We start from the raw sequence: 21,885 nt of genomic DNA on the forward strand, positions 1-21,885 counted from the left end.
ATCTAGTCCACATGGGCATCTTCCAGTCCACATGGGCATCGTCTAGTCCACATGGGCATCACCCAGTCCACATGGGCATCGTCCAGTCCACATGGGCATCGTCCAGTCCACATGGGCATCTTCCAGTCCACATGGGCATCTTCCAGTCCACATGGGCATCACCCAGTCCACATGGGCATCTTCCAGTCCACATGGGCATCACCCAGTCCACATGGGCATCGTTCAGTCCGCATGGGCATCACCCAGTCCACATGGGCATCGTTCAGTCCACATGGGCATCTTCCAGTCCACATGGGCATCATCCAGTCCACATGGGCATCGTTCAGTCCACATGGGCATCACCCAGTCCACATGGGCATCGTCTAGTCCACATGGGCATCGTTCAGTCCACATGGGCATCACCCAGTCCACATGGGCATCACCCAGTCCACATGGGCATCGTCTAGTCCACATGGGCATCGTCTAGTCCACATGGGCATCATTCAGTCCACATGGGCATCGTTCAGTCCACATGGGCATCGTCTAGTCCACATGGGCATCATCCAGTCCACATGGGCATCGTTCAGTCCACATGGGCATCATCCAGTCCACATGGGCATCGTCCAGTCCACATTGGGGCAAAAGGGAGAGGACTGTATCTTGAAGGGGAAGCAAATGGCTCCCCGTGGTAAAGGACATCATCATGAAACTGATGGCGAGCAGCAAAATGGGCCTTTTGAGGAACGTGCGCTCTGAATCCCGCTGGCTGGATCTCAGGAGCCCATCGGATACGAAGCTGGCGTCAGACGAAGGAACACCATAACAGACCCGCCGCCGCGTCTCCACGGTGAGCCTCCACGGGAACAAGGAGCGAGGCGCCGGCGCCGTATCACTGAGACTCCCTTCGCGCCGCCGGCGTCGCGGGAGGCGGTGCATCATTACGGCTCAGTGACGCGAGGCTCATCCACTCCTTTATCACGGTTTCACAACATGTCAGCACGGCCGAAGCTCAGCGGAGAGCCTCAGTGCTTCTGGTGGGAGGCAGACAAAGAGACTCGAGCCGGAATACAGAGACAGAGACTACCATTAGGATTGATTGGACTATACATATATATATACAGGACTGTCTCAGAAAATTAGAATATTGTGATAAAGTTCTTTATTTTCTGTAATGCAATAAAAAAAACAAAAATGTCATGCATTCTGGATTCATTACAAATCAACTGAAATATTGCAAGCCTTTTATTCTTTTAATATTGCTGATTATGGCTTACAGCTTAAGAAAACTCTAAAATCCTATCTCATAAAATTTTAATATTTCCTCAGACCAAGTAAAAAAAAGATTTATAACAGCTGAGTGTTTGTCAAGGCTCAGGAAACCCTTGCAGGTGTTTCGAGTTAATTAGACAATTCAAGTGATTTGTTTAATACCCTACTAGTATACTTTTTCATGATATTCTAATATTTAGAGATAGGATATTTGAGTTTTCTTAAGCTGTAAACCATAATCAGCAATAAATCAGAATAAAAGGCTTGCAATATTTCAGTTGATTTGTAATGAATCCAGAATGCATGACATTTTAGTTTTTTTAATTGCATTACAGAAAATAAAGAACTTCATCACAATATTCTACTTTTCTGAGACAGTCCTGTATACATATATATTTACATATATAACTATATATATATAAATATATATATATATATATGTATAGTCCAACCATATTTAAAAATATATATATTTATATTATATATATATATTTATTTAATTAAATTTATATATCACTATATATATATATGTATATATGTATAGTCCAATCATATTTTAAAAAAAAAATATATATATATATAAATATGTATATATAGATCTGGATGGGCTTCCACACTCTCTCTGCTGGAGATGATCAAACAAAGTGTTACAGCAATACATATGTGAAATAATGCAATATAATAAGCTTTTTACCTTTAGGCATATGAACTTAATACGTATGTATTGCGACTATCTCGACCCTCATGCGTGAATTAAATTAAACAAATTGGTTTGGCACGGAGCCCCGTTGACCAGCTTTTTGTCTCGCTGTGATTTAAGCTGGTTTTAAATCCCACTACCGATATTGTAAACACACTCGTCTTCAGTGGGATTATGCCGATGTGACCGGATGAGACTCTGTGGGATCAGCGCTCGACGGATTCACCGGCGGCCTCCGGAGACGGAGACTGCTGCGCCGATTACAGAGGTCAGAGGTCAAGGACTCAAAAAGAAAAGAAATGCAGATTGTTGTCGCAAATTAAATCTAATAAATCTAGTAAATACTGAGGGTCAACGATGTGTGAAGATTTTATAGTCTTAGGAGTCTTAGTTTACACTGGCATTTGGTTGATTTGAATATTCTTTTTATCTTCTCTGTTTGTTTATTCATTTTATTTGAACCATCTTTTACAGTGTATTGTACTTTAGCTCTTTAAGCTGTTGACATGTTTTGGCTCCTGTTATTGCCAAATTGTTTTAATTGACTACTGTAACTGCACTTTGTGACACTTTGTCTGGGATAAATGCAAAATAAATAAACTTTACTTCCTGACTTAGTAACATAATGATCTGCAGGTCATTCATTACGACCTCTACCTATAGAAAACCACCTGAAATATCATCCACAGCCATTACAATCAATTACAAAAGTAAATAATTCAAATTTTAGAGATTATGTGCAGCTAAAATTATGATTGGATGACGGCTGATAAAATATGGTGGCTCAGAATAACATTAATCTGGCATTAATTTACCTCCAACAGTCTCATCGTAACTCAGAACGCAGTCGATGAGTCCAACTCTGTTATATAACACGTGTTCAGTTGGTTCTCCACCGTTGGCTCTCTCTGATTGGCTCCCATCGATCGGACCGACCGGCTCCGTGACCGACCCATGTGTGTGTGGAGGCCCGGTGACAGACAGACAGAGTACCACGCTGACCCAAATTAGGTTTCGCAGCAGCGGAAATGACTAGGAGGAGATGTTTCTGCGCTGGACCGGGCCGATCTGGTTTGGGTTTCTGGTTTCTGACCTCACACCTCCTCACAGTCACTCTGAGCTCAGCTGGTTTTGTTGCAGCGTCATCACAGGGAGATTTACACGGCTGCGGACATGGCGGGTTTATTTCATTGAGCCCATCTGGCCCGTTTTTTTAAAGTGTTGTGCTGAGTCTAAAAGAGAGAGAGAGAGAGGCGGTCAGGTGGAGGGAAAGAGAGCGTGATGGATGGGGAGATGGATGCAGGAGGAGGGGGGGGGGGGATGAGAGTGCAGATTTTGGGGAGGAAAAAGGATCTCGGGCTTGGCTGCGGCACACTGCTCTGCCTGTCCTCACACCAAGCACCCCCCCCCCCCCCCCAGAACCAATGCAATGCATTTGAACGCCACATCCCACCCGCACTCTCTCTCTTTCTGTTGGCTTCCCCCTCTCTTCCCCCTCTTCATCTTTCTGACTCCCTTTCACTACCTCCTTCCTTTCGCTCCTTTCTTTGAGATTTTTCTTACCTTCACTCCCTCTTCTTCCTTCTCCTCCCCCCTCCCCCTCCCCCGGCCTTCCGGTCCTACAGAGCCAGAGCCTCCAGGTTTCCATGGCGATACTTTGTATCCTGATGTCATTAGTATTGACGGTGTGCAGCGAGGCCTAGCTGTCCTGGTACCGGGGTTGTTTACTGTTTACCCCAAACTTAAACCAGAGATTTTCTTGTGTTGTCTTTTCACCACGGATAGAGCAAATATATACAGACATATAAAATATTAAAATAAAGGGGTCTCGTTTGCTCCGTCCTGTCAAAAGTGTGATGAATCACGTGTTCTGATCTTGGGTCATCGTTGACGTGTAAACATCGTCCATTCCTCCCACTTTTTCTGAATTAATTATGAAACCTTTATTTAACCACGTGAGTCCCGTTGGGATTAAAAATCTATTTTTTCGAGAGTGACCTGGTCGAGACAGGCAGCGACATGAGAAACAAACAAAAAACACACAAAACAAGACGAGTTAAAAGAAAGTAAAAGTTAAGAGACACAAGATAAGATGAGATATAACCAAGTTCATTGAAGAAACATTGACATTTTCGGGAACCTGCCTCCATTTCTTTAATTTTATATTTAAAAGCAGGACGTGATGTCAGTTCTTTGAGTTTTAAATTATTCTGCAACATATTAAGAGCACAAAATCTGCTCTCGAGACGTCTCCTCCTGAGCTCTTATTCTGTGAGTTAACACTTCCATATCATATCGTTCATCCGTCTTGTGATGATGGTTCTATTGTGTGCCGTCTCTTCTAAAAGCCTTCTGACTATCGCTGTTAGCAGAATTTTTAGCAGATACCCATCTTCCCCTAACAAAGCATGTGTTGTCATATTACCAAAGTAGAGAAACATACAATCCCTGTGAGATGCATGTGTGTCTGTGCATGTGTGTATGTGTGTGTGTGTGTGTGTGACGGCAGAATGTAGTCTGTCTAATTGTTCTATTTCACATTCAGATAGGGAGGCGTAACGATGAATGGCGAGGCAGGTCTGAAGGGGTTCCGGTAGCTGGAGGAGGACATGTCTCATGAAGGAGCATCCCTCCTGTGAGTGCTGCTCACCGTATGACCGCTGAAGCGTGTCTGTGGCGGACCCGATATGGATCCTCCGTATTGATGCTGTCACATCGCATGCAGCGAGATCACGTCGACAACGCTGAGGACACGTGCACAACCGTGAGCGTTTCTACAGGCATGCATTTAAAAAAACACTTCCTGCATTGATGTAAATGTTACAAGTTACAAGTTACAAGTCTTTTATTGTCAGATGCACAGAATGACACAGGGTCAGACTGGCCACTGAAATTCTTAGGACAAGGCACCACACAACAACTACCATAGCATAACATAGCAAACATAATATAACATAACATAACATGACATACACTCTGTACAAGTACTTTGAACATAATTTACATGTAATAACATATAATAACCCCACTAAATATCCAAGATAAATATACAATACAATATGCTAAAACATATACCAACCTATACATATAATACTAACATATATACATATAACATATAATACACATATAGTAACATATAATAAACTAAACTACAGACAAATGGGAGTAGCAGGTAGTGCAATAATTCTGATAAATATGTATTTGTCGTGTAAGAGACAGAATGTAAGTGTAAGTACAAGCAGTGATTTGAAAGTGACAGTGTATGTAAAGTGACGAGTGCAAAGTGTGAACTGAGCCTGATTATGTTCTTATTCAACTCACTGCCAGGTTTACACAAAGTATATTATAATATCTGTAGAAAGACATTGATAGGCCTGACTTCCCAGTCACACACACACACCATAAGCAGATACTATATGAAGCTGATATTTCTTTATCTCAGATACAGTTGCAGCCCTTCATGAGGGTTCCTCAGCATTGGCGTTAATATTCCTGCTGCGTATTGCAAACATGATGATTTTGCATCATCATTAACACAGTTACAGTCTTTTATGATCCAAAAGTCCCTCTTATGCTCCAGCCTCCCACATTTAGTCAAATAGAAAATTCTACCTCAATGCATATCTTTGCCCCGACTCAGAATTGAGGGTTATCATGTCTTGCATTTATATATATATTTTGATCAGCTCTTAATCTTGCATATCCAAATAATATCCAATCTAAGTGTGTTGGAGTTCTGTACTCTAGACCCTGAGCTTGTGAGTGACTGACAGATACTATAGGGTTAACGCATGTTGTTCATGCATCATACAGGACGTTGATTATATTACCCAGGTTTAGACATGTAATATTCCCTTTTGCCAGCAGGTGGTGCTCTAACATCAGCTCTTCAAATGCTGAAGGGAAGTTGTGCAATACGCTGAATTGCATTGTATGTACACTACCGTTCAAAAGTTTGGGGTCACTTAGAAATGTCTTTATTCTTCAAAGTAAAGCACTGTTTTTTCAATAAAGATAACATTGCATGCGCAAAGGGTAGTCCTCAATGAAACACATTTATTTTGAGTTGATATGCACACCATCTAACCTAAATAAATCTAATAAATGAAAGAATTCATACATTTTGTGTTCCACCCATTAAATATAAATATCTATTTTTGTAATTGATTTATTTAAATGTATCAAACAATATTTAAATGTGTCACCTCGAAGAAGGGCTTGAATCGTTTTTGTGAGTGTAACCTAAATAAATCTAATAAATGAAAGTATTCATACATTTTGTGTTACACCCATTCAAAATAAATATCTTCGTTTTGTAATTGATTTATTTAAATGTATCAAACAATATTTAAATGTGTCACCTCTAAGAAGGGCTTGAATCGTTTTTTTGAGTGTAATGAAATATCTCCAGAGGTGTATAGAGGCCCATTTCCATCAACTATCACTCCAGTGTTCTAATGGTACATTGTGTTTGCTAATCGCCTTAGAAGACTAATATCTGATTAGAAAACCCTTGTGCAATTATGTTAGCACAGCTGAAAACAGTTATGCTGGTGATATAAACTATACAACTGGCCTTCCTTTGAGCTTGAAGTTTGAAGAACAAAATTAATACTTCAAATATTAATCATTATTTCTAACCTTGTCAATGTCTTGACTATATTTTCTATTCAATTTTCAATTCATTTGATAAATAAAAGTGAGTTTTCATGGAAGACACGAAATTGTCTGGATGAACCCAAACTTTTGAACTGTAGTGTATGTATGCTGTTGTACCATATATATATATATATATATATATATATATACATGTGTGTACTTTACATAATGTAGACGAGAAGACAATAGATCCCATTGTGACTTCATAATGCAGACAGACAGCACGATAAACACGGAGATGGACGGACCACTTTTGGTGGTCGCTCTCCCCACATGTCAGGAGTGGTGGGTCCCTGCGGCCCCTCTGACCATCACGCCCGATCAATACATTGAGGAACACACATTAAGCCCACAGTTCAAATGAGAAACTGTCTGGGCGATCCGAGCGACATGTTCCCTTTAAAACAGGTCGCATGGATTTATCATCTCAGTGGTGGGGCCTGATCCCACCTTAAGCTCTACTTCAAATGTGTGTGTGTGTGTGTGTGTGTGTGTGTGTGTGTGTGTGTGTGTGTGTGTGTGTGTGTGTGTGTGTGTGTGTGTCTAGTGGATGGACAGCTTGCCACCCTGGTGGCAGCTCGACAGCGAGTCTATCCGCGATGCACGCCGGCAGCTGCTCTGCCAAATGGGATTTTCCTGGAGATTAAAGCCTCTAAGTGTGACACGCTCGCATGTGTTTGTCTTTGCTGTTGACGGAGTGCGTGTGAGGACTATTGTAATGAAGCTGTGTGTGTGTGTGTGTGTGTGTGTCACACGGGGCTGGTAGGAACATGACTGAACTCCCTCTGACCCGTGGTCAGATCCACGCCGCTGATGTGTCCTCCTGAGCACCGCTAACTCTTGTTGAAGACATCTATCTTCTGAATAAAGAGAACAAGATGATATCTGTGAACACATTAGCTTGTCGTCATTTAAGATTAAGCATGTTAACATGTTAGCGTTAGCATTTACCTCAAAGTGCCGAAAAATCTGTCGTCTCAATGGATTTTATCATTTTAATTCAGTCGTCAGTCGTATGATATGCAGATAATTCAAAATAAGGAACATTGATAATATCCATTATCCTTAAAATGTCTACCGTGCTATGACTCATTTATCTACCGATAGCTATAAAGATGACGTCGTGTCTCACCAAGCATCATATTTAAATTGCTAATGTGACTTCTGGACACTGATAGCGTTATTAAATCACTTTTTATTTGAGATAAAGGCAATTACATTTGTTTAATTTAAATGTAGGGCTATCATAAAAGATCCTGATGCTCATGGGCGCTGTGATAATATCGTATAGGAGTCTTCACAATATTTTATTCCATTGTTCTTTCGTCTACGAAGCAGTTAAATCTGAGCGGTGGCTATATTATGAAATATTAATAACATTTTCCGGCTGAATTTCCCCTTTAACCCCCGTTCTGTTTGCCTCGGCGTCGGCTGCTGAGCGTAAGCTGCCGGATCCCTCGTGGACGGGCGGCTCGCTTTGTCGCCGCTCACTAACCTGCTTAACCTACTTCCACCGGTCCACAGGGAGGGAAGTGCTGCAGGACAAATATACACTAAACAACACACACAGCGTCCCAGCTTTCCAATCATCGTGGACGGCGCTATTATATTCATGTATATTTCTTATTAACCCTGAACGCATCATTTCCCCCAATGAAATCCAGCTTTACTCCGAACATGAACGCCCCGCGTTCGGCCCATTAACCCAACCGGTTAGAAAACGTGTTGGGACGAGCTCGCACCTTCATTGAGATGGATATGACCAAAAAAAGAATGACATTTTAAGATCTTAATTGTCCAATTATGTAGACAGCTGTTGTGCTGCATTGCAATGCCAATGTTCAATTGCAGTTTCCTAGCAACCGACGAGGTACAATGCATTGCTTTCCTGTCAAGTGGCACCATTTCCTCTCTGCAGGAGCTCCACCCTGCAGGTTCCTGTCTGTTCACACGACACACAGGAACCTGCAGGATGCGCTTCTTCACGTAATGTTCCCGATAAATTACTGCTTTCACCATCCTAATGCAGAAGCAATATACGATATAAACCTACTTATTTATATAGACATCCATATGAGTCGCATCTGGATCTGCAGTATGAGCGTGCTTCTCCACCTAATGGTCCCAATATATTATTGCGTAATGCAGTATTATTGCATCTACTGTATACACCGACTTACACAGACACCCGTATGAGTCGTGTCTGTGTACCCTGGAGGTGTGTCGCCGCCTAATAAAATAGGCGTGTTGCTGCAAAGAAAAATAATTTCAGTTGATTAATGATCATCCGAAATGCTCCGTGCTGAGCTAATCATTGTACATGCATTCTTTTCAATTAATTAATTATCAAGGGACGGAGAGAGAGAGAGTGTGTGGGGGAGGGGAAAGGAGAGTCAGGGGGGAGGAAATCCAATCCTGCTGGTCTGAAGTCGCGCAGCAAACGAAGCATTAGTCTGGTCCTGACGTCATTGGAATGACAATACGAGTAAAGCTGATTCCAGGACTGCCTCTGGGCTTGATTTAATGCCCTCTGCCAAAAATATACAGATCCGTTCAAAAAATATATCTTTCTCTCCTCTCTGGTCCTCCTCCCCCACCCCGTCTCTCACGCTCTCGATACCGGCGCCGTGCCTCTCCATCTGTCCTCCATTAACTGAGCAGTCACTACATTATAATGAAACATTTAAAGCCAGAAGGTTGTAAACTCTCACAGAGTGAGAGTATCCTCTCTCTGTATTTTACACCCTCCGTATGGCATTTACACACTTGAACGGATGTGTTTTTAGTTTTTTTTATGACTGAATTTAATATCTTCCAGAGAGGAGAGTGCAGAAGAAACGGGCTAAGCAGGTGCATCCAGGCCAGGGTGCTGCTGCTCAGTCCCCCTGACAGATGGACGACGGGGCCAATCCTATTACTCCCGTGTGTTGAGCTGCTCTTCATGCCAGGGAGGGCTGCGCGGCTAACGGCAGGCGATGGAGGTTTGAAGTGAGCATCTCATTCTGTGGATGATATTTGTTTATGAAGAGCTCTAAAAGCTGTGAACAGGCAGTGCACGTTATATCCGTGATGGATGTTGTCGCTCAGCCGGCTCGTCTCACTGGGGGACGTCATATATAAGTCATATTTAAGTCATATATAAGTCATATTTAAGTCTTATTTTAGTCATATATAAGTCATATTGGGTCGGCTCAGACACTAAATAGGCTTTATGGTTTATCTTTCACGGCGATTTAATCCGTCCTCGTCGAGCGAAGATGAAGAAAGTGACTTTTTTTTAGAAGACCAATCACTGTCTTCAACAATCTGGACTCGCGTTGAGTTGAAAAACGGCCAAATCAGCATCATGGCTGCCTTCTTAAAGGGCCGGAAACACTTTATAAACTCCTCGAACATTTTGTTAAAATACCCTCTTTGCATTTGATTATTGTTTATTTGAGTGTAGAAATGTTGTACATAAGAATATGCCCCTCTCCTCGTGATATCAGGGGCAACATTATATTTCTTAGGGGCAGTTTTGCCCTTTGCCCCGGTGTGTTTCTGACACTGACGGAGACATTTACAATAAACCTGGATAAGGGAGCTGGAGAAGACCTCCGCTCGAACGTGGAGCCGACTCCGCCGTGTTCAGCAGTCAGAATACTCGCCTCTCAGTTTATTGATGTCATGAGAAAATAAAGATTGGTCAACTGTCAGCGATTCACATCACGGCAGCTTTTCACTTTAATCTGTTTTAAACGATGGTGGGCAACGCTGTAAATCTGTTATTATTCATACAATATGGATTATTAACCATGCGGCTCTATGAAAGGGAATAATTGTTGGTTGGTTCATATTAAATATCTCAACAACTATTGGATTGGCATGAGATTCTCGGGCCCCAGAAGAAACTGACTTCTTTACCTCTGGCACCACACGGCTGACATGTTGGGCTTTTATGAGATTGTCTTGCCAACTGTTGTATAGATTTCAATGAAATGTGACACGCGGACCACAGGATGGATTATAATAACCTTTCCTCCGTTTAAAGAGTATTAAATTTAGCTGACGCTTTCATCCAATGTGACTTACATGCATGTAACCGTGGACACAGCTACAGGGAGCAACTCAGGGTTAAGTGTCTTGCTTAAGGACACATCGACTAGGGCGGGGATTGAACCGCCAACCCCCTGATTGAAGGACGTACCTGCTGACCTCTGACCCATAGTCACCCCTGTGTGACCAAATATGTCAAAAACGATTGTAGTCTTCCTTTAGTGGGGTCGGTTCGATCCCCCGCTCTCCCCCTGAATCATGTCAAAGTGTTCTTGAGCAAGGCACTAAACCCCCAGTTGCTTCACTGCTCCTTAATAACTCAGGATGGGTGAAATGCAGAGAAGAACCCATGGGGATAAATATGTGTACATTTCTTTTAATGTAAGATTACATGCACAGCAGGATTTCCACATATCATCCATCGACACTGTGGAAGACTAAATGTTTATGGGCTATTTTTTAAACATTTCAGAATCAAACCTGTGGGGTTCCAATACTGAACCCAAAAGCACGACCACGAGACGGCTGTGAGGATTATTCTTTTACTTGTATTCAGGCCGGGGTCGAAACCCGGAGATCAATCAACGGGGTGAACAAGTCCAAAAAGGGGGCAGGAGGCAGGAGGCAGGAGGCAGGAGGCAGGAGGCAGGAGGCAGGAGGCAGCGGTGGACCAGCAGATCAGATCCAGGCGCTGAGGTAACGCTGCAGCGCCTCGCAGTGACAACCTGGCAATGAGCCGGTGTGAGTGGAGGGTTGAGCAGCGAGGGAGTGATGAGAGGATGTGCTGCAGGTGAGAAGCAGGTGAGGGGAAGGAGAGCCGATGCTGTGGGAGGATCTGAGATGACGGGAGCGTAAACAGGCAGGTGGGATGAAAACAGTCTCAGGTGTGGAACGTGAGACGCAAGCCGTTACGAGACTTTTCCTTTTTTCTCTCGTGTTCAAATATCTTCAAGACCTGAATCGCGTATAGAAATGCAATTAACTGTTTAACTGTTAAATCATGTATCCATACTCACCTCACAATAGGACGAGCTATAAGGCTCTTCAATAACCGCTGAGATGATTCGTCTTCATCACATATTTGTCGGATTAACTGGAGGGAAAATAATCAATATTTAAACCTATTTAAAGCGGACGTTCTCCAGGGGGGTCGATGCAGCCAATTACTGCAACCTCCAACTGGGAGGGAGATTGCAGTGAGAGTACACCTGTGTGTGTGTGTGTGTGTGTGTGGTCCAATATCTTTACACCCATGTGCACATGTATGTGTGCCGCTTGGTATGCAGACGGCGTCTCTCTGCTGCCCAACGCCGGCGTCCCCATGAGGTCAAACAATTACCGCACATCAAGAGAAGCAATTGGGCGTGACTAAAACATCATCGCCGTGTGATGGCGCCCGATGTTTAGGGCGCCGGAGCCTAATCTAACCCACTTTGTCCACACGATCGAGGAGAATTGAGGACACGCTTCTCAATTCCGGTGAAGCCCGCCCCCCCCCCCCCACCCCCAGCATTTCCTGCAAGCAGCTTGCCTGTAGACGCAGCACACAGAACAAATAAAGGTTTTTAAATGGTTCTTTAAAAGGTTTTGAGGTTCTAGGAAGAAACATTTTTTTTAAGTTGAGGCACCTTTATAGGTTCTTTGAAGAACTCTTAAGGACATGGTTCTTTAAAGAACCCTGGTTTTAAAGGTTCTTTGAGGCACCATAAATGGTGCCTTAAAGAACCATGTTCTGAAGGTTACCTTTATAGGTTCTTTGAAGAACTCTTTAAGGAAATGGTCCTCTAAAAAACCCTGATTTGAAAGGTTCTTTATGGAACCAGAAATGGTGTCTTAAAGAACCCTTTTTTAAATGTTCTTTGAGACACCATTATAGGTTATTTGAGAAACTATTTAAGGAAATGGTTCTTTAAAGAACCCTGGTTTGAAAGGTTCTTTGTGGAACCAGAAACGGGGCCTTGCAGAACCATTGTTTGAAGGTTCTTTGAGACACATTTATAGGTTCTTTGAAGAACTATCTAAGGAAATAGTTCTTTAAACCAGGGTTCTTTAAAGAACCATGTCCTTAAAGAACCCTGGTTTGAATAATAAATGGTTCTTCTGTGGCGTAACTCTGAAGAACCATTTTCGGTTCCAGATGTCTCCTCCATGTTTCTGTGTGTGGTCTCCTACCCGGAGGAGTGGGAGACGGGGTGTAATGAGAAAGCGAAGTGAGGTAGCAGAGGAGTGTACAAGTAGCTGGAGGAAGAGGAAGGGGAAGAGGAAGAGGAGGGGAGTATTAAATGAGCCGTAGGCGCAGGAACTCGAGGCGGTGAGCGACATCACGTCAATCGATCTGAGAGCGAATGCTTCTTTCTTTCTCCAGGTCACGGTTGTTGTTTCCCGAGATGCTTTCCATCGGTGTGTGAGCCAGGGCGGCCACATTTCGACTTGGCAGGAAAGATGGAGGGGGTCACATGCACACAGGGGAAAGGGAAGGAGGCGGGAGGGAGACGCTCTGAGCTGCGGTTGCCACTTCTTCCCTCATTACAGTCACATCTCTCGGTGCCTTTAGCCCCCAGCCCTTCATCTGCCTGTCCCCCCCGCCTCTTCATATTTAACATGTTACCCCCTCGTCTCCCAACAACATCTAACGACCCTGAACCTCTCATCTACGCATATTCATTGTACCAAATCTATTGTCTTCGTCTTTTTTTGTGTTCCTCTCGTGCTCCTAAATCCTGTTTACATATTGTATTGATATCGACATGGGACGCACCGCTGACCGAGAGGGGGGGTCAAGGGTGGAAGAGCTTCTCTGCAAGATGTCATCATGAGGGGGGGGGGGGGGGGGGGCAGAGGTCTGTAGATACAGAAGCGTGTGAATCACAGACGCTCGAGCTACCTTCATTACCCCGCTGCATGGATACCGCCCTGTAATGTTTTCCGATGGAGGGTGGTGGGGTGGAGGGTGATGGGGTGGAGGGTGATGGGGTGGAGGGTGGAGGGTGGTGGGGTGGAGGGTGATGGGGTGGAGGGTGGAGGGTGATGGGGTGTAACATAGCATGTGTAGGAAGGCCCAGTGTGTCATCTGCCGGCCGCCCTCGCCGCCGGAGAGACCCATTAGTACAGTAGCAGAGGGTTGAATGTGCAAATGGACCCATGGATTAGAGCTAATGCATTTAGGAGAGGGGGCTCCACTATCTCTTCACTGCTGCCGCTGTGTGTGTGTGTGTCTGTGTGTGTGTCTGTGTGTGTGTGTGTGTGTGTGTTGAGGTTCGTGCAGGGGAGATTCCCTGTCCCTTTGTGGACCCTTAGAGATTTAGGGTAATGTGAGTAGATAAAGGCAGGGATTCACTGCTCTCTCTCACACACACACACACACACACACACACACATACACACTCATCAAAGATCCGGTTTGACCAGAAGAAGGCGTGCTGCGTGTTATTAAGAACTCAGCATGGAAATGAGATCTTTCCAGTGAGCGGTGCAGACGGCGGCTCCACTAATCTAATTAATCAGCGTCTGGGATTTCTCATTTTCTTCTGGCCTCCTTACACAACTCCTCATCCTCCTCATCCTCGTCTCCTCTATCCTTCTTGCCTCTCTGAGTCTGAACTTCACACCCCATCTCAAACATTTCATGCAGAAATGTGCCATCACAAGCCACCTATATATATATATATATATCTTTCTAAGAAGACTATACAAAAATATATTCCTATCCTGAATTAATATCAAATAAATCAGAAAATTAATATAAAATAAAGAAAAAATAAGAAAGAAAAATTAAAAAAAAGATATATATATATAAATATATACATACACACACACATATATATATATATATATATATATATATATATATACAGGACTGTCTCAGAAAATTAGAATATTGTGATGAAGTTCTTTATTTTCTGTAATGCAATTAAAAAAACAAAAATGTCATGCATTCTGGATTCATTACAAATCAACTGAAATATTGCAAGCCTTTATTCTTTTAATATTGCTGATTATGGCTTACAGCTTAAGAAAACTCAAATATCCTATCTCTAAATATTAGAATATCATGAAAAAGTATACTAGTAGGGTATTAAACAAATCACTTGAATTGTCTAATTAACTCGAAACACCTGCAAGGGTTTCCTGAGCCTTGACAAACACTCAGCTGTTATAAATCTTTTTTTAACTTGGTCTGAGGAAATATTAAAATTTTATGAGATAGGATTTTAGAGTTTTCTTAAGCTGTAAGCCATAATCAGCAATATTAAAAGAATAAAAGGCTTGCAATATTTCAGTTGATTTGTAATGAATCCAGAATGCATGACATTTTTGTTTTTTTAATTGCATTACAGAAAATAAAGAACTTTATCACAATATTCTAATTTTCTGAGACAGTCCTGTATATATATCTGCAGCAGGGCGGAGGGATGGCGGTACAACCTGCAGCTGCCATGGCCACGAGGCAGCAGCTGTCGGCTCTCCACACACGGACCGTGGAGGTGGTCATCCAGCTGTGAGCCATCAGGACATGAACTCTTCTGGTTCGAGGGGAGCTGGTGCTTTTTTTTTTTTTTTTTTACAGAGCGAGCCGCCTGCAGGCAGCACGGGGAGGGGCTGGAGCAGCAGCGGCCGCGCGCAGTGGGTACAGCGCACAGCTCTGCTCTGCGCACAGTGAGTCAGCTGAGCTGCTGATGGGGATCACAACCACTCAGTGAATGAATGAGAGGGAGAGAGAGGGAGAGAGAGAGAGAGAGGGGAGGAGAGAGAGAGAGAGAGACCCTGCAGTGTTTGGCGACGGAGGAGCCGAGGTGATACTCTGGGGATGCGCGGAGTTGAGAGGCTGACATGGACATGAAGAAGTGATCGGAGCCGGCTTGTTGACGCATAATCCCGCCCGCCCCGCCGGGAGGAGCTGGGGTTAAATCTATTTCTCCGAAACTCAAATCCTCCACGAGAGATTTACGAAGTGCGCCGCTGCTGCTGCTGCGGGTTCAGCCACCTCCTGAACATTTGTTTTCTCTCTGACCAGCTCTGCGAGAGGAAATCAGCATATTTTTATCATATTTTTTAATCATATTTGTGGGCAGATGCTCATGTCTCACATGCGCATTTAAGGCGCAGTCGTTACTAGAGCGTTAAATCCACCTTTTGGGATCGGCGCTGTCACTGCGTCGCGGACGGATGCGCCCCGAGGTGCGGACAGGACCTGCTCGTTCATCATCATCTCCATCATCACCATCATCATCATCATCAGAGGTATTTGATCGTGACTGTGTTGATTACACCGGAGATCTGGAGCCATGACAGGCCCCCCGCTGGCCCCACAGCCCGCCTGCTGCTGACGGTACCGGGCGGGATGGGAGCAGGTCTGCCGCCTTCAGGATCCCGAACCAGCCGATTTATAAATGGAGGAGGAGAGTGACACCCGGAAAATCAACAACAGCTTCCTTCGCGACCACAACTATGCAACCGAAGGTATTTAACCGGATGATTTTGGTGGAGGAGTAAATAATCAATGCAAAATAATCGTAAAAATAATAATATTGAGCAAATATCATATAGGCCTCTATAAAAGGTTTAGGTGATAACATTAATATATTATATTTGACATTATGGCGACGCTTCTTGGCCCATACATGCACATTTTAATCACCTCATAAACTGTAATCTGCATTAAGGGGCATTAAAGGAATATTCCGGTCATGTGTCATGAACATGGAGCTCTGCCTCTGAGATGATGAGGTGGCTCTCGTCATGGCTGATGTTTCAGGATGTCCATCTGACTGGTGGCTTTAATCTGTGATGGGGTGAAGCCTCTTTGGCTTCTGCAGGATACATTCAGTTCAACATGATGCTTTACTGATGAAAGAAACGTGTTTTCCTCATTCTGTGTTCACTTGTTGGAATAATGAGAAAGAGGAGGTGCCCTAATTTCAAACGGCAGTACGGTTAATTATGCATCTCTCTCTCTCTTTCTCTCTCTCTCACACACAACCATTTTTGTTGGTACTGTACATGCTCAGAACTGGAGCTTTGAACAATAGCTGCCTCCTTCAGCACCATGTATGAGCTGCTGCTGCTCACGTGCGTGTTTCCTCCTCATTGACCATCAGCCCCTTAATGAGCCCGTTAACTAATTGATGCAAAATAGTTCCCTGATGTCAGCTCCACCAATCAGATCCACCTCAGATCCCTGATCGACATATAACATGGATTTACCAAGATAATATATATACATATACATATATTTATATATTTATATATATATTATATATATATATATATTTATATATATATATATTTTATGTATATATATTTATATATATATATATTTAGATATATATATTGTTATTTAAAAAAAAAGTTTTATATTCACTGAATATTAACTTATTTTTATTATGCATATTGGTTCTAAATGTTTATTGCTTAACTGATTATCAGTAAGATAGTAAGAAATTAAACTGCAACCTTTAAACAGGCCCAACATGCTGTCATGTAATATTGTGCATTGCCTCTAAATATATAAAATTACACCTCAATACAAATTTTTGCCAGATTAAAACACGATTTTAATCAACTTGCTATCGTGTGTATATGCCAATATCTATTTTCTGTGAATAGTTGATTTATTTTAATGTTTAATGCTGCATTTAGAATAAAGACAGGTAAAGTGGTCTTTATTGTTCAGTTTACATCTTTATTTGCTGTGCAGTCTGTTTTAATAATAGTCTCTGCAGCACTGGGGCAGACATCCATTCTTTCATTTCAGCATCCTATACCTAAGGTTTGAAGATTTCACAAAAAATAAACATATTTCAGTTTAAAATATGAATAAGCAACTCATAATTAAACAATCAAATAGCAAGTAATTTGCTTTGGAGGGTACATATAGGTTGTGGGGGGGTTGTGTGTGTGCAGGAGGAGCTCCGGTTACTGATGCTACTGTATCGGTCGGTGAAAAGCCAAAGTCAAAGCTCAGAAGACAGTCAATCTCACTCACTTTTTTTTTATTTCTTAATTTAAAATGGAGAGGCTCATCATTCGCTCCGCTCCTGCTCTTACAGTCGATTCCCCGTCGCCTCTAGAACACACCGCCACCGGCTCCGAGCGAGGAGGGGAAGTGCGGTAGGGGGTTGGGGTCTGGCTGTGATGGAGAGCTTTGTTTGATTTGTGCGGCGAGATGAAGAAAAAAAAACGGGAGGTGGATCTTCCTCTTGCAGCTTCACTCGTCCGTTCATTGGAGGAGGAGAAAGTGTGAAAGAGAGAGAGAGAGAGAGAGAGAGAGAGAGTCACTCGGGGTGTAAACCATGTCTCCTAAAAGCTCAGGACCCATCTGCGCTTTTCAAACAAGGAACTTCCACTTTTGTTATTTTTTATTGCTGTAATTTACGACTTTTCTTCACACCTCATATACCGTGAATGAGTGTGTGTGTGCGTGTGTGTGTGTGTGTGTGTTCACACACTCGCTTCCTGTCTCCTAAAGTGGTCTGAAGTCCGTCTGAAGCCAAAGATCATTCATCCCGTGTATCTGGGTCCTCGTAAATCCACTAAAGTGCACATGCTCCATCAGGTCCGGTTCAGACCACACACACACACACACACTCACAGTGGTGGTCGGTTGGTGGGGTTTCCCTCAGGCCGTGCTTGCCCACATCTGCAGGACACTTTAATGATGTCACATTTTAATGATGTCACTCACGCTGACCTTTGGGTTGTACCAATCTCACGCCTCGCCGGGCCTGTGGGTGGCTACATTGACTCGGCCTGCACACGCACACACACACACACACACTGGGACGAAAGCCCATCGTCCATTGTTGCAAGTCAAAAACGATAAAGAGTCTTCTCCCAACGTAAACACGATCAGATTCATCATCGTCGTGCAGATGAAAAAAGAAATGGCATCGCCGCCTTATTTGCATGTGCAGATGACACGTCGCTAATGGTGATGAAATGGACAGTGTGTGTGTGTGTGTGTGTGTGTCGAGTCAATGGACCGCTACGCCGCCGCTGCGGCTACATGTTCATAATCTGAACCTGACGTTTCCTTTTATAATGGAGGGAATTGTAGCGCGGCATGTAAGATAGCCGTCACGCTGCGAGGAGGAACCTGAACGCATCGCGGCTGCCTCGCTATTGATTTTCTGGTCCTTCGCAATTTAGCTCCCGGAACAATGACCTAAAGATCTATCGGTAGGACATGTAATCCCCCCCCCACCCTCTCATTCTCTCATTTCCCCCTCGCTGTCTGATGCGAGGACAAGCCTGTGTGTGTGTGTGTGTGTGTGTGTGTGTGTGTGTGTTGTGACCCCTCTAGACCTGCTGAATACTGGCGCTCGCTGCTGATGTAACGCACGGCTCCGCCTCTGGGTGCCTGTGCCAAGGCAAACGGCCCCGGGGCCACACTTTAGGACCCCGGCATAAAAAAAAGATTTAGCCCAGCTATACCCCGAGGTCCCATCCATTATTCACCGGGAGACACTCAAAATGCCGAAAACCCCGCCTCGGCATACATAGCGCAGGAGAGATAATGTCCTGGTGTGTGTGTGTGTGTGTGGGGGGGTGTGGGGGGGGGGATGTCGGGTGCTTAATGGCAAGCTGTGAAGTTGGGGCGAGTCTCACTCCTTATTCAGCAGCTGCTTTCATCTGATTAGCTTCTTATTAAGTCTGCAGCTCGATGAAAATTTAATGAGAATTTCTTAAGGAATTTATTAGAGAATTTATTAAAGAATTTATTAGAGAATACCCATCGGTGTCGCAAAAAAAATATAATCTTATTTCTTAAATGGCTTTTTTTTTTTGGTGGTCATTGAGGCATCGCTGCAACAGATGCACCCTGAGCCCATCTGCAGGAGGGGTCAGCAGCGTGTGACCTCTGGGTCGTGAGACTCTGTTTCACACACACAGAAACATGGAGGTGACACCTGGAACCAAAAATGGTTCTTTAGAGTGATGCCATAGAAGAACCATTTCTGGTTCCCCAAAGAACCTTTCAAACCAGGGTTCGTTAAAGAACCATTTCCTTAAATAGTTCCTCAAAGAACCTATAAAGGTGTTTCAAAGAACCTTAAAAACATGGTTCTTGAAGGCACCATTTCTGGTTCCTCAAAGAACCTTCACAAATAGTTCTTGAAGGCACCATTTCTGGTTCCTCAAAGAACCTTCAAAAATGTTTCTTTAAGGCACCATTTCTGGTTCCTCAAAGAACCTTTCAAGCCAGGGTTCTTTAAAGAACCATGTCCTTAAATAGTTCTTCAAAGAACCTATAAAAATGTCTCAAAGAACCTTAGAACATGGTTCCTTAAGGCACCATTTCTGGTTCCACAAAGAACTTTTCAAACCAGGGTTCTTTAGAGATCCATATCCTTAAAGAGTTCTTCAGAGAACCTATAAAGGTGTCTCAAACAAACAAATGGTTCTCCAGTAGGTGACGGTTCTTCGTAGAACCTCAAAGCCTCTTAAAGAACCATTTAAGAACCTTGATTGTTCTGTGTGTTCTCTGGTGAGAAGGTCACTGCAGATACAAGAATCCAGTCTGTACAGCATCTGATGTGTGATTCACTACAGCCCTGACAACAGGAACATGAAAGGGATCACACACACACACACACACACACAGACACACACACCTACACAGACACACACACACACACACACACACACACACACACACACACACACACACACAGACAGACAGACACAGACACACAGACACACACACACACACACACACACACACACACACACACAGACAGACACACACAGACAGACACACACACACACACAGACAGACACACACAGACACAGACAGACAGACACACACAGACACACACACACAGACACACACACACAGACACACACACCTACACACACACACACACACACACACACACACACACACACAGACAGACAGACACAGACACACACACACAGACAGACACAGACACACACACACACACACACACACACAACCACACACACACAGACAGACAGACGGGCCGAGAGGGAAGACAGCTTTTGTTTTGTTGCTGTATCTATAATTCTACGCACCCCCGGCTCCCCCACCATCCCCTCTCACATCTTTCAATTTCTAAGAGAATACCAGAATAACAAGCGTCTGAAATAAACCCGCCTGGCGCTGCTCAAGCATTCACGTTCACGCGGGAACCGACCCACCGGGCTCGCCCGCCTCATGATGCCGTCGCGTCCGGACGGTCGCGACGGCGTGTTAATGAAGTGTGAGGAGTGAGGCGGTGACACGTCTCGCCCGCCTCAACCCCCCGGAGTGAGGGGATGCGGGGAAGCAACACACACACACACAAAAGAGAGTCTACACACACTCTCTCTCACACACACACACACACACACACAGGCTCATTCTCAAGGGGCTGATCCTGGAGAAAACCAGGTTAATTAGCTCGTTCACTCCAGATCTGACAAAGAGTGCAGCTCTTGAGACGAGCTGCTTTGTGCTCGGTGGCTTTGTGTTGGGCCTGATAAACCCGTAACGCCGTAATGGGGGGCACGCAACACACATTGTGATCGATGCGCTTTGTTTGTGGCGTGAAAAAAAAGAAAGAAGAAATGTTGTTCAAGAGAACCAACATGCAGATGGATTCATTTAGTTGAGTAGAGGAAGAGAATCCCCCCCCCCCCCAAAGGTTCTTTGAGGAACCAGAAATGGTGCCTTAAAGAACCATTTTTAAGGTTCTTTGAGACACCTTTATAGGTTCTTTAAAGAACTCTTTAAGAAAATGGTTGTTTAAAGAACCCTGGTTTGAAAGGTTCTTTGAGGAACCAGAAATGGTGCCTTCAGGAACCATGTTTAAAGGTTCTTTAAGGCACCTTTATAGGTTCTTTGCAGAGCTCTTTGAGAAAACGGTTGTTTAAAGAACCCTGGTTTGAAAGGTTCCCCCCCTCGGCCTGATCCTTTGACGCAGCCGTAATCCTCTCCACCGACGCCGCGTTGCTCACGTCCTCCGCCTGCACTGATCGCACAGCGCTGACGCAACCGCCGTTCCACCCGGTGTCCGACTGCCTTGCTCAAGCCTCCGAGGCGTCGAGCCTCCGGTTGTCTGTCTGGTGGATTACACGAGGCCTGGAGAGGTTAGCCCGGGCGCTCCTCTTCTGGTCTGTACAGTCTGGACTGAAGTCCTGTACGGACTCTATCACCCCCCCCCCCCCCCTCCCTCTGTTATATGCGTGACAGATGATGCACGGCGGGCGTCTATAAATACATTCAAGATGCTCGCTCCGGC

General features: G+C 44.1%; 1 protein-coding gene across 3 annotated transcripts in view; it reads left to right on the forward strand.

The window, feature by feature from the left end:
- The window catches only part of LOC130209842 (serine/threonine-protein phosphatase 2A 55 kDa regulatory subunit B beta isoform), a 55,640-nt gene that overhangs the window by 13,872 nt on the left and 19,883 nt on the right, over positions 1 to 21,885 (forward strand). The window contains exons 1-2 of one of the 3 annotated variants that reach the window (XM_056439731.1): positions 15,404 to 15,883; positions 15,955 to 16,102. The exons of 1 other annotated variant lie outside the window; for it this stretch is intronic. In XM_056439731.1, the coding sequence (XP_056295706.1) occupies positions 16,033 to 16,102 (70 nt within the window). In that variant the 5' untranslated portion in view covers positions 15,404 to 15,883; positions 15,955 to 16,032. Of the gene's footprint in view, positions 1 to 15,403; positions 16,103 to 21,885 lie in introns of those variants that run through there. One more of the 3 variants, XM_056439730.1, reaches the window with a different exon arrangement.

Source organism: Pseudoliparis swirei, chromosome 19 (genome assembly GCF_029220125.1).
Source record: "Pseudoliparis swirei isolate HS2019 ecotype Mariana Trench chromosome 19, NWPU_hadal_v1, whole genome shotgun sequence".
Lineage (NCBI taxonomy): Eukaryota > Metazoa > Chordata > Actinopteri > Perciformes > Liparidae > Pseudoliparis > Pseudoliparis swirei.